At 34.7% G+C, this 19,810-nt stretch overlaps 1 protein-coding gene across 1 annotated transcript in view; it reads left to right on the forward strand.

Moving 5' to 3' along the window:
* UBE2W (ubiquitin conjugating enzyme E2 W) overlaps positions 1–19,348 on the forward strand; it is a 77,441-nt gene extending 58,093 nt beyond the window's left edge. Inside the window, 3 exon segments of the mRNA XM_082601323.1 lie at positions 2,407–2,562; positions 5,781–5,856; positions 13,911–19,348. Of these exon segments, the coding sequence (XP_082457449.1) occupies positions 2,407–2,562; positions 5,781–5,856; positions 13,911–13,924 (246 nt within the window). The 3' untranslated portion in view covers positions 13,925–19,348.
* Positions 19,349–19,810: the final 462 nt, after the last annotated feature.

Here is a 19,810-nt window from a genome sequence, read left to right on the forward strand (position 1 = left end):
GTTCTACATGACTTGTTTTCAAAAAAAACCTTACTGGAAAAGAAATAGCCTTTAAAAATAATTGTGGCCAGGGAGTAAGCTCTCGTGGGCACCGCTGTGTTCTTCATGAAAATATCCTGTTAGTCAAATGGCATTTTGTGGCAAAATGAACACCCCAAAGCAGATGCATATTGTGTGAGATTTGTAAACTCCCACTCTAGACATCCACAGTGCATTGTGGGAATATCAAATGCATATAATATAATAAACTGTAGTTCACATTTATTAAAAAATTAATTAAAAAATAATTGTGGATGGACTCATGGAGCTGCAAGAGCTTTAAGCAGTCATTTCCCTTTGCAGAGCAGCACTTTTTGAGCAAAAAGTGATGAAAAAGGCACTAATTCTGCTAGATATAATTGAGATAAATGGTGCTTCAAACACAGCTGTGCCCAAGTCTTTCAGGGGGTCTTCTGCAATTGGGTAGGACAAGTCACTTGATATCTCTTGTTTTAAGACTTTACTTTTAATTTTCAGCTTTACTTTAGCTCTTTTTTCGTGGGAATGGAGGGTGGATCACCAGAATTTAAAGAAAAAAAAAAAAGAAAGAAAGAAACACAAGTGTATGAAGTCATTCCTTTGAGAAAAAATTCCTCTTCCTGTCTTATATTAGCTTCAGCCAAGGAAATGAGGCCCATATGTTAGCAGTATATTTGAAATATTGGAGAACTCCTACTTATATGAAAGAGTGCTTTGTTAAATGTAAATATTTGTAAAATTGTAATAAAACCAGATATGTAGGTAGAAATTTAAAAATAAAAGCAAAACCTAGCTTATGGTAATTTCCCATAGCATATCACATATTAAAATATGGCATACCTTATTCTGGCCACCCTTATTTCACTGGCTGTCTTCTGCTCTATAAAGGAAAAAAAGAGGGCTTATTCCTAGAGCAATATATTTCATCAGTTTGTCATCACTTAAGGTAGGGTTTCTCCTTACTAAGATTCCGCTATATCTGAGTGTGAGGTAATTTGCAGGGCTGAGATATACTTACTGTAAGCCTAGTTTGGGAACTATTGGCTTATATTTGATGAGTTTTATAAAAATGCCATCATACCTAGTGAATCAGAATCTGGGAAAGTGGGGCTCTTGAATTTGTATTTTTAGCCAGCTCTCCAGGTGATTTTTTTTTTTTAAGGGCCAGATCAGGAAATAGGAATTACTCCTAAGCAACAATAAAAATTATATATTATACTGCAGTATAAAATTCACTTAAAAGATTGACAGATTAATTTTTATATCAAAGTAAATAATTTATTATGAACTAACATATCTAAGCATTCTTTTTTTTTTTTTTTCTTTTTGCGGTATGCGGGCCTCTCACTGTTGTGGCCTCCCCCGCTGCGGAGCACAGGCTCCGGATGCGCAGGCCCAGCGGCCATGGCTCACGGGCCCAGCCGCTCCGCGGCATATGGGATCCTCCCAGACCAGGGCACGAACCCGTATCCCCTGCATCGGCAGGCGGACTCCCAACCACTGCGCCACCAGGGAGGCCCTAAGCATTCTTAAATATGAGACTTCTACTTTGACCTACTTTGGGCTATGCTTACAGATTCCTCAGGATGTACGAATTTACTCTCCTGCCTATTCAGATGCTTAGGTAGATATGTTTAAGAAACAGTATTATTGAGACATTGAATTATTAGGGCAAAGGAAGGAAATAATAGATTGATTACCTTTCACAACAGTGCTGAGGCAACATGGAGAAAGGGGAAAACGTAGAAGAACTGAGTAAAAGAAAAGATAGAGACAAAACAGCAAGTAATTGGGAGACTCATTCAACCTTCGTTTTTTCATCTAAGCACATAGATGTTTGCTGATTAGTAAGTGGTAGTTTGTGCCCATCATAATGGAAGTGTGAGTTTAGATGAGGTGGAAGATGTAGCAGTCATTTCTTTTTGCATATAGCACCTTGGGTAATAACATTGTTATAGGTGGAAGTGGTGTTCCTACTGCCTGTAATTCATATTGTCCTAAAGTTGAATACTTTCATTTGAAATTTTAGTGTATTTGATTTCTATATGCAGAGAACAATGAATAATTTGAAAAACCATTCTTGTAAATATAGTTGTCTTTCACTAGTCTAAAAATACATGGTAATTTAGAAAATTTTAAAAGGAATTTGTGAAAAATAGCTGAAATATAAAATAGGTAATCTGGAGTTTTTTCCTACTACATGGTCATTCATAATAGTGAAACCAGTACTTATTGAATTGATAAGAATAAAGCAGTTGTTTATCTTGTTCCTGGCATTGATTTTATTTGTTTTTAATTTGGTTTTAAAATATTAACTTACCTGGAGAACATTTTATTTTTTGGTAATACAGAATATTTGAGTGTTAATGGAATTTTGTTCTTTCTTAGGTCATGTTTACTGGTGAGAATATTCCTGTTCATCCTCATGTTTATAGCAATGGTCATATCTGTTTATCCATTCTAACAGAAGACTGGTCCCCAGCGCTCTCAGTCCAATCAGTTTGTCTTAGCATTATTAGCATGCTTTCCAGCTGCAAAGAAAAGGTAGGACTTTTCAGAATTATTCCAGGTATAGTTCTTCTTTTAGTTTGGGTAGAGAAGCTATTTTAATATATAATTTATTTGAAGAAAGGACTTAATGCTTTCTATTACGAAGTTATAGGGAACGTTTTAGTAATAGATTGGAAAATAATTTGATAATAGAAGTCAGACATTGTTTCATATTTCTTAAACAGGAAATTTCTGCAGATGTTCTTAAATAATCTGAATTTTATTTCTGTAAGCATGCACAGGGCAGAAGTGTACAAGAAATTATTGTTTCTAGATTTCACAGTGGAAGGACCCAGGAATAAGCATTATGGCTCCCTTCTCCCCTCTGCTGGCTTCCACCCTATCAGCCTCTTTTAGGGGATTTCCCGGGAACCAGACCTCTCCTATCATAAAGCCTAGGTTGAAGGAGGAGGACTAGATTACCAGTAGAATTTTCAGGACTTTTCCTCTTATTCTCCTTTACTAATCTACAGATTCTGTGTCTGATGGAGAAAGTGGGGGAAAGACCAGAAAGAAAAACCTTGTGAGTTAAATTTAGAATACCCTTTTAAAGTATCTAAATCCTCTCTGTGTTTCTGGCCCTCTTGTCATTCCTGCTTGAGGGTTAGTGTCTTGTCATTCCTGCTTGAGAGGTTTTAAAGCATCTCTTGTCCATGGGGGTTTCCTTTTGTATTCTCTTCAAAGGAAAAAACGAATTTACCTTAGAGATTAGGGAGCTGTGGGGTTATTTATTTATTTTAGCAGGTTTTTTTTCTTCTCCAAATTCAACTGTCATTTTTATTAAATTAATATTTAGAAAACATTTAGATAGTATTTCATTTTTAAATGGTAGGTTATCTAGATTTTGAAACACTCTAAGCCACTTGTGTGCAAAGTGAGTTTCTTGGAATGTTAGTTCCATAAGAGGTTTCTTGGTGTTAGGTTTAAAAAAATTTTTTTTTGTTCAAATAAGAATGGGAAATAATGGGTTAAATTGTATATGTATTTTTTAACTGTAGCATAAGAGCCCTTAGTATGCAATGTTATGTACAAGAGGAAGAATGAAACTTCTGGCAGTTAAACTGTGATACACCATTAGTTGAAAGACATGTATCCCCATTTAGGAATATTAAGAAAAAAATGTACATCTTAGAATAGATGAAATAGGGTACATATTATCTAATGTTAGTATCACCTTTTAACTTGAGTTTCCTCCCTGTTGTTAGCTTTTCTGAGCTGCATTTTAGGCTACACTTGAGCTTTTGTTAACCCCAAGGGCTTGGAAACAAGTTTCATTCATTTATTGCTTCCATGTTTTCTCCTCTCCCCATCTCCACCTCCACCTCCACCGCACATACAGGCTCTGAACCTTCAGGTGTGGCACAGAGCAGTTTCCAGTCACAGGGGCTTCTCTTAATGTTAGTGTCTATAGAAAGATGAGGCAGTAATTCTAGGGTTTAATAAGAGGAGTTAAGATGAACACGAGTGGTGTCTGCGCATAGCCCTTACATGTGCCTTTTGATTACTAGCTTTGTGTACATTTAAAGGTAATGATGTCCTGTTAAGAGCTAGAAAATGATTACGTTCTCTAACTCCTTCGTCCTTTCTAACCCTCACCTTTCCCCTCACATTCTAGTTGTCTGCTGTTAGTGTTTCTTGCGTAGTTGGTATAAGACTAATCATTCCATTTAAATTATTGATAAACTATATTACATACTATAAACTGTAAATTATAATTTATTCAACCAAAACGATAATCTAGAAGTCAGAGTTCTGACAGCGTTAGTTTTGTGGAAAATGATAAAATTCAGACATTATTAGGTACCTGCTATGTGCCGTTGTTACTGTGCTAAGTACTAGATTACTAAGAAGAAGAGGAAACGTGTTTTGGCACTGAGGGGAATCTAGCACCAAATAGGCTTTGAAAAGTCTTTTAAATATTCACCGAAAGCTGTTCTATTAAAACGGGTGAATTTTATTCTGTGGTGGACATGGTCCCGTGAGTTTCACTTTCCGTTGTATTCAGAGAGTAGTCAGCTCCCTGAATACAAATTTGAATTTAACTGTAGGCATTTTTTAGTCATAACTCTTTCGTTCCAGTTTCCTTTTTCACAAAAAGAAACTTGCCTTTTGAAGATTGGGTTCTGATAAATAGATGAGTTTAGTGTTTGTTACCGTAGTAGCAGTTTATTCCACATGAACACAGGTTATGACTTTATAGGACAAACAATAGCAGGTCATCTGTTCTTTAAAGTAGACATATAATGTCATGATAATAATCTTTCAGGAATTTTCTCTAACTGTATAAACAGGGTAATCTTGCTATAGTCGTTTAGTGTCTTATGCTCTCCTCTTCCTTTCTGTTAAATTACTGTTATTATCTCCTAAGAGTTAGATCATAGTTACATATATGAATTTTACAAGTGCCCAGTGGACTGTCAGTTTTCCTTCCTGCTACCTAGGTAGTCCTGTTCACCATTGCTATTTGGTTGGACCTATGATATTATCTACTAACCTGCCCTCAGTGGCTTTAATACAAATTTGACATGTTTCCAAATCTTTGTAGAGGCACATATTTCTTGTGTCTGATCAACATCCAACAGTTTTCAAGAAAATTCTTTCATAACCTGTCTTCAGTGTTGTTAGTTGTAGTTACAGCTATTTCTGATGTAACTCCTTGCAGAGCTGCCGTGTGCTTCTAATATTGTTCTAGTCAGGGCGTATGCATTGCAGAAATGCTAATGTGTCTTTTCCCCCCTTTGCCTCTTACATACATTTTGGAAACCGAATCCTTTGGTCTCTCCTTGATGATATTTGTTTACAGGAAAACAGTAATCCCTTGTGGAGGATTATAAGTTGCTAGGGTTTCTCAGACAAACCTAGTTAGGTAGAGTTTTGTTTTGATTAGCTCACAAAAGTAATTATTAAATTATTTCTAGGGAGATAAGATAAATGAAACCAAAATTCTTTACAACCTAATGCTGCCACTTTAGGTTTATAGTCATTGTCTAGTAATCCCATTGGAACCTAACCCAAACCACATACGCACACCTGTTTTTTTTTTTTTAACAATTTCAGTGTCAAGAGGTTACATTGCCTGGAATATATTATTTTTTCAGTTATGACATCTGCATTTCTGTAATATTTTTGCTAGAGCTTTCATTAAAACTATCTCCCCCTTATGTTTTCCTGTTTTACAACTTCTTATCTATTTAAATTCTTTTTGGTTTCAGAGACGACCACCAGATAATTCTTTTTATGTTCGAACATGTAACAAGAATCCAAAGAAAACAAAATGGTGGTATCATGGTAAGCAGTTTTATTTTAGAATGATAACTTCTCAGTATTTTGGTTTGAAAGACTATATATATGCTTGCTTGGGAAAAAGAGAGAATATATAATTGATGTTGTACTTTTGTAATACGGAGATGAATCTTTAAAATAGTTTAAGATATTTTATGGATAAGTTAGACTAGATTTTTAATGGGGCACATAAAATCATGACCATCATACAAGTAAAATCTAAAATCGCTTTAACATTCTGCTTTACCATTGTACTTCAGAACAGAAGTCCTTAATAATATTAAGTCAAATTAGAACTAGCCTGTTGGGAAACCTGTTACTTGATATAGAAGCTATGACGCCTCGTGTACTCATTTAGTTATGGTACTGTTGTTAGGGCGGAGGATCGCATTGTTAGAGATGGCCCGTTAACGTAAAGAAAGCTCTTCCTATTCTAATAGTTATTCCTGAAAAAATTTGAGGTTCTACTGATTGTAGCTTTATGAATACATTATGTTTAATAATTTGATTTCTATTGTTTGTGTTGGGTAATGGTAGCTTAATAATTGAAGGCTGCTAGCATCTTTTCTAAGCTGACTACTGCTTCCTCAAAGAGGTATTTGAAATTAGGAACAGAAAGTTTACATTCACGAGAAACCATAAAATAATTTATAAAAATTATTTTTAAAGTATTATAAAAATGTATATTCTTTACAAATTATTGGTTTAATGTAATTCAGTAGAATGATAGAGTGGGTGCTTTTAAGGTTAGGAAGAAAGCTGAGAAGAGCAGTATGAATTTTGACTTAAAGGATAATGAAGGAGGATATGTCTACCAAACACCAAAAGATAATGCAAGAATAGACATTGAAATAGAATTACTCTTTTCGGGCTTCCCTGGTGGCGCAGTGGTTAAGAATCCACCTGCCAATGCAGGGGACATGGGTTTGAGCCCTGGTCCGGGAAGATCCCACATGCTGTGGAGCAGTGAAGCCCGTGTGCCACAACTACTGAGCCTGCGCTCTAAGCCCGCGAGCCACAACTACTGAGCCCACGTGCCACAACTACTGAAGCCCGCACGCCTAGAACCCGTGTTCCGCAACAAGAGAAGCCACCTCAGTGAGAAGCCCAGGCACCGCAACGAAGAGTAGCCCCCTCTCGCAGCAACTAGAGAAAGCCCACGTGCGGCAACGAAGACCCAACGCAGCCAAAACTAAATAAATAAAATAAATAAATTAAAAGAAAAAAAGCACAGAAAAACCTCAAATCACAGTCGATATAAAGTTAAAAAAATAAAATTTTGAAAGACATAGCTTGATTAAAAATAAAGACCATTTATAATAGTTGCTTAAGAATAATTACAAGCGTGGTCAAAAAAGTTCAACACAGTAAAATAATGACAGATTTAATATTTTGAAACTTACTGAATTGGCACAGTTTTATAAAATGAATGCAGTGTTGGAGGAGGAGAATAAAGGGTAGAATAAAACTGTTTTCAGGGGACATCCCCATGGTCCAGTGGTTAAGGTTCCATGCTTCTACTGCAGGGGGCACGGGTTCGATCTCTGGTCAGGGAACTAAGATCCCTGCATGCCCCATGGCAAAAAACAAAACAAAAGACAAAAAACTGTTTTCTTATTTGCTGGTGGTATAGCAAGTTAGTGTAATCCTTTAAGGAAACAGCAGTTCAGCAGTATTTAGCAGTTCAGCGATATTTAACAAGCTTGAAGTTCAAGACTGAACCTTTTGTCTCAGTTGCTAAACTTCTGAGAATCCATCCTTGGAAAATCATCTTTAATACAAAAAATGTTTGATGCATGCAGTGTTCCATGGAGCATTATTTATGATAGGCACTCTATTCCTTATCCTCTGTTGTTTCCACGTGTGCTATTTGCCTGGAAGGACTCCTTCCACTCTTCTTGGGAACTCTTTCACCAAAGCCTTGTTGATTACTCCCTCCTTTAAGGAATCTGATCAACTTTATTACTGTACCAGAATGCTGGTTTTGTTTTAGTTTTTAAGATAGCCCCAATAATTCTGATATAGCTGGTCACTTGATTGATAACTACTCTTTCAGGGATTCTTAAATATAAAAGGACAGGTTTCCCATGGGAATTCTTTCTGCATACTGAAGGTCCACTAAAACTAAACAAGATCCTACTTGAATTAATTGGCCATTTCCTTCCGTTTACATTTCTGCCTTCTCATTCTTGCACTTCGTCTTGCCTTTTAGGACTAAATACTAAGCTGTCTCTTCCCTCTGTGCCTTTACAAAGAACCTTTTCAAAAAGAAAAAAACATTCCTTGAGTGTCACAGCACCCTTTACCTTTGCATAAGTTCTTAAATTCATCAGAAATTAAGATGAGTCAATCAAGAATGTTGACAAATACAACTAAATCAAACATTTTTTAAAATGTCAAAGTTGCCAAGATAGTAGTCATTCTATTTCAGACCCAACCTCACTAATAATAGAAAAATCCCCCAGTTGTTTTTTCCACAGTGTTTTCAAACCACTTTTAAGTCTTTTTGTTAAACTTGAGAAGAAATTGTCTTAGAGTGATGGAATTTTTAAAATATGTATACTTTGAAAGTACAGTTCTCTTTGCCACTCTATCCCACCCCATTGTTAGACAGTATATTCCCATTTTTCCCTTCCTTATTCCCTGGTAGGGAAGATAATCATCTCTTAAGCCCTCTAATGCTGCCTTGTATAGTCAAAAAGACTTATCAGAAGGCCTTTACTTAAGAATACTTCCAGAATTTCTTATTGCTTGCTTTTTTAAAAAAATATTTATTTAGTTATTTATTTTTATTTTTGGCTGTGTTGGGTCTTAGTTTCAGCGTTCGGGATCTTCATTGCAGCACGTGGGCTTCTCTCCATTTGTGGTGTGTGGGCTTAGTTGCCCCACGGTATGTGGGATCTTAGTTCCCCGACCAGGGATCGAACCTGCATCCCCTGCATTGGAAGGTGGATTTTTAACCACTGGACCACCAGGGAAGTCCCTTATTGCCTGCTTTTGAATAAGAAAACTTGCATAGTAAAACTGGAAATATAAAAATTCTTTAAAATAAAATATACTTCATAGTAGAAGTTATTTTTCATAGTTAATGGCTTTTATCTATTACTTGTGAAAGCCATACTTTTATAACTAAAGTAGAAAAGTCTTTTAACAGTTTAAAGGTGGATCATCTCCCAAGTTAGCCGAGAAGTACTAAGAAAAGAGGCTTTTCAAACTAAATTAACCTCTTACATAATGTAAAATAGTACAGGGTTTGTATAGGAATTCATTTTCCCAGTAAACAGATTAAAAGTATCCCCCTCAATACAAAGTAGCCATTTTAAAAAGGCACCTGATTGTAATTCAACTGAATCATGACTATCCTTTTCTAGTTTCCTGTCCCAGGTACAGATAAATTTTTTCATTTACAAATAATCCTGTTTAAAACCTCCTCAGTTCATTGCCTTACAGTGACCATTCTCATCTCACTGTGTTTTTTGCTCCTGCTTGAATCCTATATGCCTGAATCATTCCTCTCCTGCATTCTCCCTTAAATGGACGGTTTTGCTCCATGAGTGAGTGTCATACGAAATCAAAGAAAGGTAGTGTTCGTTATGCTTTGAGATGATAGGGCACCCGCTCTGTCATACAGGTGGTTGGGTACAGGGACTCTTCCTTGAACTCTCCCTTTACCTTTACAAAGCTAAAGCATTTCAGCTGTGTAGTGTATATTCTCCTTTATACATTTCACAATAACAGTTATAAACAGTATGAAAAATAGCCCACCTTGGTATTATAGTTGAATTTGGAAAATCTTATCAAAAAAGGTAATCATACTCATTTAAGCAGAACCACATTAGCTTTGTTTTGGAACTTTTGAAGTTTCAGCTTATGTTTTTCTGCTTAGCTGCTTTAGTTCCAGAAGATCTTCATTGATTATGTTCTCCTTATAACTAATGCCAGTTACCAAGAAATACGGACTCTAGTTATTTTCTTACCATCCTCTAATTCTGAAAGGATTACAAGATCAGAGTAGTGTCCTGATGTGACCTGCAATGCTAAACAAAAAGATCAGAGACTGAACAAAGACTTGCTTGGAGTTGGAAGAACTCACTGAAACACTTAACATTTCAGTTTCTAGAAACCAAGCAGAATTGTAGGCCTCATGTCAAGCTCCACAGCCCCTCTGTGTGGTGCTGACCAAAATACTTGGGTCGGCATGGGTCAGAGTATCTGTCAGGTGTAATCAAAGAGGCAAGAGAGGTTTTGGTTCAGATACTGAGTGATATCTGTGTACCTCAGAGGGGGCTTCCAGGATGTAGGCTGGAGGCATTAATGAAGAACAACAAATCTGAAATTGAGTTGATCTCCTGGTTTTAGAAGAGAAGGACTCAGCTGACACACCAAAATTGAGCTGCCAGATACCACTGTTGGATTCTTGAAAAAAAGCCTCTCTGAGCATAAATTTGTGATCTTTCACATTATTAGTATACCTTGAAAATTAGGCCAGTCACGCTACCCCACTGTTACTGTCTTTGTACACATCACACCTTATATTGCATTTCTTTTGAGATTCTTCTCTAGAACGCAATAACTTGTTAAAGTGTAAAAAGTCATTGGTATGTGAATACATGTTCCTTGTTGTTAATTACGTGAAGTTGACTATCAACCTGTTGTCCAGAGCTCTCTTATAGTTTCTGTTCACTAAGGAATTAAGGTCATTCCTGCACTGGAATGCAGATATTCTGTGTTGCTGATTAAGGTGGGGGTCCATATGCTTTGAAAATTAGTTGAGCTGAGAATAGGGTTAAAAAAGTAAAGAGGCCTAACAAAAATAGGTATTTGAATAAGACAGCTCATCTCAGCATACAAAAGGCTGAAGAATTCACCTATGATTCAGGTATAGAATCTTCCTTAGAAAACAGATCTGTACCCAGTTCAGTGCACAAATTAATGATTGAGCCTCAGAGTTCTGTATCGTAAAACAGACATAATTGTTCTTTAAAAAGATGAAAAGTATCTTTTTATGAGATCCTAAGAATACTTCAGTGAGATAGCCAACTAGAGTCCATTCATGATACCCATCAGTTTCCTGGGGTCAATATTAAACGTATATGACTTAGTTTCATAAATGGTTGCTTTTCACAGATGGGAGTACAGATCTGTGGTTCCTGAAGCAGTTTCCTTAAGGTGGTAGATACTTGAACAGTATAGTTTAAGACGGCTGCTGAGTATGGGCTGCAGAAAACTAGGCTTATAAGAACTAAATGGGCATAATGTTTCAGTACTATGTCCAATAGGCTGATGAGACGGTAATTTGGGGAGGAGTCAAGCAATATTTTTTATAAAGCTGTAGACTACATTCTGGTTCCATTCAGCTGGAACATCTCCTTGTAGGATAATGAGGAGATAGGAACACAAAATTGTCTCAGACTAGTATTAACCAACTCCTTTTCTCCCTGCCCAATAACTATCCATAGGTTTACCTGTGTTAGTTTTGAACCTTTTTATTTGTACTACCTTTTAGGGTTACAAAACCACTTTCTAACTTCCTGAGTCCAAACTTTCACTCTAGTTTAAGTCTTTGGCCTTTATTTCCTACAGGATAACAACTCTATTGTCTACTGTGTAGTCTTTCTTGAACCAGTTTATCAAAGGAAAACTTTTAATTCCCAAACTGTTGAGACACAAGCTTAACTGTAAAGATTTCTTTTTGTGTTTCTTGGAGGTAGCGTCCCACTTCATATCTACTGACCTCTTACTATGTTCCTTTTCTTCTAGTCTTCTCTCCCTGGGAATATCCAGGGAGATGGTTTCCAATATAATGTGATGGTTTTTATACTTTGGGGAAAATTGAATGACCACCTTCTAATATAGTTCTCTCATTCACATTTCCCAGAAGCCCAGTGAAGTTAGCCATGGTAGGTGTCACCTCTTTGGAACTGGTATTTTATGTATTATATTTGAGGGTATAATTTTAGTAGGTTCTTCTGTAGTTCCAGAAAAAATTTAAGCGGTTTATTATGAGATTTTTTTTTTCAGGCCATAATTTTGCCACAAATACTTTAGCCAAGAGGTTAAACATATTGTGTTCTTTCACCACCTTTTATAGACCTGTATTTGTCTTGATCCAAGATAGGTTTACTCTACCAACTTTTTTTTTTTTTTGGAAGCCAGTCCTAGTATCCAATAATCCTTTTCATATAGCTAGGAAACTGTGTTCCTTTTGTTAACTGTGTTTTGCTTCTTAGTGATTCCCTTCTTATTTAGGGAAAAGGTAGACATGGGTTTGGCTCATAACCTGTCTTCATACTGAACTTTTACTCATAGATTCCTTATTACATATAGCCATCATGGATATGTAATGTTATAGTCCCTTTGGGTCCAGCTATCAGAAATAATTGAAATCCATCTTCAGAACTTATTTAATAAGCTTATTTCTCCAAAGATAGAGGATTCAAAGCAAGTAGTATCGTGTTAGTCCTAAACATCTTTTAACATCTGACCCAAGATGGGGATGGGGATTGGGATTGGGAGAATGGCTTCTCATAGATCTCCTAATCATTCTGGTGGCACGTAGCACATTCATACAACAGCCTGCTATACTGAAAAACTTTCAGAGTTAACAATCTGTTAAAGATATATTTATGGTTCCACCTATCAAAGATGATATGTCTTTGGAGATAAAAGCTATCTAGTTAACTAGATAACTTTATGTTTAATTTGGATTTTATCTGTCACTTTTCTTATTGTAAACATTGTTATGTGGTACGATACTAAACTTCATCCCCAGTAGTTTGACATACTATACTAGGTAGAGTTTAGTGCCATCTTTTAGCTTAGAGATTTAAATGTTTTAGTATTAATTTCAAGAGACCCTAGTGTTATAAAATACTCTGTTGGAGAAGTAATGTTTTAAGGAAGCTCCTCATTATTCTTAAGCTTATTCTGATCCATGACAAATATATCCTCTTTATTCCAAGATCCACAGTCATTTAAGAAACAGATGCTTTAATGTGACAGTTAGAGGCTATAAACTATCTACTTGTTCTCTTCTTAAAGATGTTCTTATTTATTTATTTAAAGGATTCTAATGATTTAGATACAGTTTATTTTTAAAATTTAGTCTGTTTCACCCTTTAGATTACCCTTAACGTATAGGATCGTAGAATGTTTCACTAATTTGCCCAGCATAGAAGTCAGATTTACTGCTTTTTAGCTGTCATTGAGTCTTTATGAATGAGAATTTTATTAGCAGTATATCAATCCTAACATGGGATGGTTTGTGTAAAATATTTTGGCCAGTTGTTTAGAATTTTCTCCTTGAGAGCTTTCACAACTTTTGGGTAGTTGCCACTAGTCTTACTTCTTTCTAGAGATTCTTTCTGAAGAATAACCAGTCCTCAAAATCCTTCAAATAGGTTTTGTGAAGTAAATTTTGTAAAATAAGTCATCAACTCCCCAGAATTTATATGTGTTACATAAATGTGTTGAGCCTATCAGAAGGTGTTACTATACCTGTGGGATTGTGTTTTTTAAAATGACCTCCTTTGCATGTGTATGTATACTTGCTGAAAAATTTATTTTCTGAAGAGAAATTAATAACATTTACTACTGATTGATTTAGAGATTGTAGCTCATATGTGCAGTTACTTCTTTCAGTGACATGACTTGTATTATTCTGTGTTAAATAGCATGACAGTGTTGGTCAGAAGTTTACTTCCTGTCTCATTACAGTTTTAAATTGTTGCCCGTAAAAGAATTCTCTTATGATTGGTAAATCATGAATATGTGCTAACATATATCAATTTATTATTTGAAATAGAACATACTGATAATAATATCATTTTAAGATTTGTGTAAACTACCATTTCCCTGAAAGAATACAGCTTGATTTGCTTGTCACTATATACTCGAACACAAAATGGACTTTTTTATTTGCAGGGATTGGGGGAGACAAGTCAGAAATGTAAACCATGTTCTTCTTGCTACTTGAAATTATTTCTGTATTAGACTAACTTGCAGATTTTACTTATGCATGCTTGACTATTTTAATTATCTTTTTTCTCCTTTTCTTAAAGATGATACTTGTTGATGCCACTGTTATCATCCTCCTAGCAGAAGATAGTCCTACTGAGAAAATGAGCACTTTGATCATTCAGTCTTTGAACTTTAACCTTTGACTGGAAGTGACCTATAGGCAATGAAGACTACTTCCTTTTACTGCATTTTTACTCGTGTGCATTCTGGGCGCATGTTGATCGCTGGTTCAGTCCAGGCAACTGACATGCTTTTATTAGTCATACAGTATTAATGCAGGTGTCAGGAAATGTCAAATATAATTCCATTTTTTATTTTTATTTTTTTAAGCTTTTGAAAAAGTTCCAGGTCCTCATGTATTGTGCAATAACAATGACTTCCTTGGCGGTTTTGGGACGTTCATTGCCGGCAATGGACGTTGTAACAGGAAAAATTTTCATTAACTCCTGCCACCCAATGATTAATGCATGATAGGGCCTATGAAATGAACTTATCAGTTAGAGTGGGATTATAAATAAAGTGAGGGATCCAACATTACTTTGAAAGTCACCCCAACTGCTTATATTTGGATTCTATGCACTGTGAACCTAAGGTTAACAGCATGAATTAACATGCGTCTTTAAAGGACTGTAATGAAAGATCATTGCGTATTTATTGAATTGTTTATATCTGCTGTCAAATTGTTTTGACATGGATAGTTTTCAAGTGACATTGGCAGAGAGGTACAATATGTTATCCCTATGGTGAAAATGAATTCATTTGTTGTATATAGTTCCTCAGTCTCTGAAGTAAAGGTGTGAGTAATATAGGGTATGAATGGTTTAATCAGGGCTTTATTTTGGAAGTAAGAAAAATGGCCGTGACGCGTAAACTGCTGCAGTCCATGAGTTGGGCTTGTCGTTTGTACGTTACCGATTGTCCCCAGCAGATGACACTCTGCTGCTTCCCGCTAGCCGTCAGCATGAGCCCTGCTGCCTGGACACTATTTCATTCATTTGTGTTTGGAAAATCCATAAACATTTTTGTTTGCAGTTTTGTTTCTTTTGTTATGTTAAGTCAAGTTTGAATGTTACAGTACTTTAATTGAAAAACTTTTGTCAAGTTTTTTCTTGTAAATTTTCTTTACTTGTAAGTATCATCTTGTCCTTCAATCCTGTACCCTAAAATAAGAAATACATTTTTGACAGAGGCTTAATGTTTTAACAAAAGAGTGTGGACATTTTTATTTTAAAATTTAGGCAGAAATACACTATAGAATGATATGTTTGCTTATTTGTCTCACACAACCATACAGTTCTGTTCCGGAGGGATTTGTTTTGTTTTGCTCTGTTTTGTTGTTATTTAAGACTTTGCTTACAGCTAGATAACATTTTCTATAGGAAAAAAAATTGTTTGAAAGGTCCAACTCTCAGTACCATGTAAGTTAATGATACTGCAACTAGGTTCTCTTTTTAAAAAGCAATTAATGTATTTTATAAATTACCTTTTCACATATGCAAAATCTGTTTCTACTACAATGTTATTTTTACTAATGCCTATTGTTGCACTCTTTTTGACATATCCTGCAGTGAATATAATGAATCAATTTGGGCTTAAAAATGAAAGCCAGTTGGCTAAAAGGTTTGAAATATGTACCCCAGCAAAACCATCCAGTCAATAATTGGCAAAGAATATTTTAAAAATTGTTTTTAATCTCTGTATAGAGGACATTTTGTAGCTTTGTACATGTTGTTAATTAAGAGCATATAATTTTACACTCTAAAAGTATAATTGTTGAACTCAGGGGTGGGTAGACTTCTAAAATATGTCTGCTGTAGAAATAACTTGAAAAAAAAGTTTAAACTATGGCCAGCCACCAAATTGTGGACACCGTTTATACTGCTGGTTAGCAACTACCAGTGTTTAAACTTAAAAGCATTTTTGTTCTTGTCTAGAGATATACACAAATCTCACAGTAGTCTCTATCAGTCTTATTAGTTTTCTGATTTAACCAAGACAAAAAAAATGTTTTTTGGAATGCTTTGAACTACTCTTAGTTTCTAACTGCTTTTTAATATGAAAATTGCAGCTGTAAATTATGTATTTTTCATATTTTACATAACTGCTCTAAACTACTGATTCACTTGATCATTCTCTGGGGTGGGGTGAGGTCTCTCTCTGTACTGCTGGTCCTCTTACTAAAATCCTTTTATAAAGAAATGACCTGTGACATTTATTCACCAAAGGAATTAATATACCAGGTCGAAGGTTAACAATGCTATCGTATAGATTAATAGGTCATATATAGCCTCAATTGAGTTTTTTAATACAAATAATAGTATTTTAACATACCTCTCTCTCTACATAGAGATACCGTACAATAAATTAAAATGACACAGAGGAAAGCAAAAGAAAACCAAATAATTTTGGTACATTTTATGGTTTAAGGAGAAGAAGATAGGGTGAAATATCCTGAAATATAGAAGCACCAACCATTCAAAATTTGCAATCTGGTAACACCTTATGCATTACTTCGTTGAATTTAGGAATCATTGAAAACTCCTGTGCACTTAGATTTAATTAAGTTAATTTTAAATATAAGTTACATTATTAAAAGCATAAGATGTTTACCAGAGTCATTGCTCAAGAGAGGGCAATTAACGGCTTTGTAATAATAAAAAGAATATTTCTCTGTATTGCGTTGTTGAATGTCAACCAGAATAACTAAGGAAATGTACATAGGAACATGGTACTTCCCTCTTCCCTGCACTCCCTCTGTGAGGCACTATCTGCTGCATAGGTCTACAGAATTATACCTTCAGATTTAGGACAATATGTACTCTTCTTTTTTATTTATTTATTTATTTATTTTAAGGCCATTCTGGTTTGCCAAATTCTGTTATGGCAGTAATACATTCAGTTCCTTATTTTGCATGTTTAGATCATGAACTTGGTGCCCTTTCCAAAAAAAAAAAGAAAAAAGAAAAAAATTATGTCAAGTAGGTAATTAATGCCATAGATTTTAAAGAGAGAAACGGTTTTCAGTTTTTTAAGATAAATTTTTAAAAATAAATTTTATGGCTGTTCTCTTAAGGAATTTAATATTCATTTCTAAAGGACTTACTTGTAATGTACAAATTCCTCCTCTTTAGCTAGCAGGGAAATAAGGCTTTTTTTTAATCCCTGGAAAAAAATGCTAAAAATAGCTTTTATATAGAGTTCATCTGGAGAAAGATCTTAATACTTATTGTTTTGACTAGGTATATAAATATTTCGTATAAAGTAACTAGAATAGTTTACTACTTTTTCCCTTCAGAAATTTTAACTATATGCAAAAATATATATCATTAGATTCCTGTGGTGGATAATAATTTCTTCAGATTCTAAAACAGGTATCTAGTGACTGCTTAATTGTTCCCAGATTGCATCAAAGATGAATTGAAATGAGTAATGATATGAAAATGGTATGTAACCACATATTACTTGTTTCTGGTAATCAACTCTTATTTTTTAAAAAGCCTATTGTTTTTGAGAATTGAGGTGTTTAAAACGTGTTAAAGCTTCTTCCTAAAAATAGAAGAGGAGGTACTGTGTGTTTAAAAAAATTTTTTTTTTAAATAAAGAATTCAGTGTCACTAGTTCTAAGCCTTTATGGTTACTGCTGCTTACATTTCTCAATCTCACTTTTATTTAGTTTTTTGTACATATTTTAGCTGAATGCTTAAGATTTGTAATTGTGTACATAAGTTTATTTTCAAAAAGAGCTGAGGCTTGACCATATGAGTCTTTTCTGAGGATTCATTGTTATCAAAATCAGCTACTGCACTATTCTGTTATGCTAATGCCTTTGCATGATTAAGACCTGTGAAGAAGGTATCTTTTAATCTGCACCTCCTGGCCCTAATCCTCTTTGCAGTCTTTATTTTTATTCCTCCTTTATTCTTCTTCCTATCTCCTCACAGATAACCAGTGGATCAGTCTTCAGTGTCCCTCTGACCTCTCAGATTTTCTCCCCTCTTCCCTCCCTTCTTTCCTTCCTTCCCTTTCCTCTCCCTTTCCCTTTCTTGAGGTTAGGAAATCTAGAGAAGGAGGATTATTAAAATTACATTATATCAGAAAAAAATTTAATAAAAAGATTCTATCCTACAAATAAAATAATTTCTGATACCTAATCTTAGTCCATCAGTAGATGGCTAAATTTGTTGAATAATTGACTACTTGATAAATAAGCCGTTGTTAGCTATAATTTAGTTCTTAAATACTGATTTTGAGGGAATTTCATTTACTTTTTGGATATGACTCTCTCAAAGCCTAATTATTGCCCAAATGAATTAAATTACTTATTTTGGTGAAAGTGTTTTTCCATTTAAGTTTCTAAACCATTTTGAGACTTGGAACTATGTTTTAAAAATAATAATTTGTGGGAGACTTCTACTTTCTCAGCATAAATTAAAGACAGATTTATATACATCATTATCATTAGAGGCCTGTGGAATCTAAACATGTGCTTCAAACTTAGATCTCTGTCCTTCAAGTTGAGGTTCTGGTTCTGACTATGATCCTGATAATTGAGGTGTTTATTGTGACTTTAATTCTCAAATATTAGCATTGGGACTTATAGTTGGGGATGAATCTCCAAAATTATTACATGAATATCTTTCTTATGAAAAGTTTTTTGTTAATAAAACTGTGATATCTGAAGCCATTTTGAATATGTGGAGGGAATGTCTGAATAGAAACCAGAACGTCTTCACAAACCTAAAGAACTCGAGTTGTGCAAGTTGATTGGGAAAGGAGAAATAGTTCTTGTTCTATTTCTTGGCACATACACCATCAGAATTTTGAGAAAAATTTGCTCCCACAGTAATTCTCAGAGCTGTTTTCTCAAAGGCAAAAGCACGGTTTCAAAACTCACCGGGCTTTGGCTTGTTAGGTGTGACTTCACTTGTCAGATTTCCTGGCACATCAAATTACTGAATAATCTTGCCTCTCTAATTAAAAACCTGAAACAGGACGAATAAAGAATTTGGTAGATTGTGTCAGATACCCTGGAAATGCAAGTCTCTTCATAGTTAATCACAGATTGTTTACATAATGCAAACTGATTGTCAAGCTCAAGGAACATAGTTATTTGAATAGATTATTAGGTCAGTTATCTAGTAGCCAAGAATTAGGTGCATGTTCAAGTCATAATGGATATGTTATTTTTAGTTGGTACCATTTTTCTCTGAATATTCAGAAATATAGATTGTGCATTTTATTAATAGGAATGGAAGCTCATGCTTGAAGATTTGCATAGGGCGGATGTATGTATTTTATAAAATCAAGTTGTAAAATATGTAAAGCTACTGCTTTTTAAATAGAATATAAATGTTGACAGATAAATCTATATATTATATATTTTTAAATACATGTATCAAACTTTTGTTAGTTGAATACAAACTACATTGTGTGCTTTATGGAATTCAGTAACTTTTAATAATAAAGCAGTTGTCATTGATTTCTTTTTCTGTAGACTTCAATGCTAAATTGGATAGATATTAAACCTTTTTGTAGTTTATGATAATGTGAAAATTTATATAATAGTTCTTCTTTATAAAAGACTGTGATCTTTAAAGGATTATGGAAATAGTAACATGTCCATTTCCAAAATGAATACAACAGAATGAAGATAGTCACTAAAGACACTTGTTTTTTTATTTAAAGATCATCTTTGCTTAGTAGTGTAACCTAGTGTGTTTTAGTGGTTCTTTTGCTTTAACTGAGTCCTGATAGAAGACTGGGCATTTTCAGAAAAGATGGAATTGAGACTGGAGCACTTGCTCAGAGTTACCATGAGTCTGGTGCTTCTGAGCTTCAAGTTGTATGATTAATAAGGACATGCTTTCCCAAGCGGATCAACTAATTTACATAAATGACTGACTCCTGAAGCCATGAGAAGAGAGAAGGAGGTAAGCAGAAG

Source organism: Mesoplodon mirus (genome assembly GCF_964341445.2).
Source record: "Mesoplodon mirus genome assembly, chromosome: 16".
Lineage (NCBI taxonomy): Eukaryota > Metazoa > Chordata > Mammalia > Artiodactyla > Ziphiidae > Mesoplodon > Mesoplodon mirus.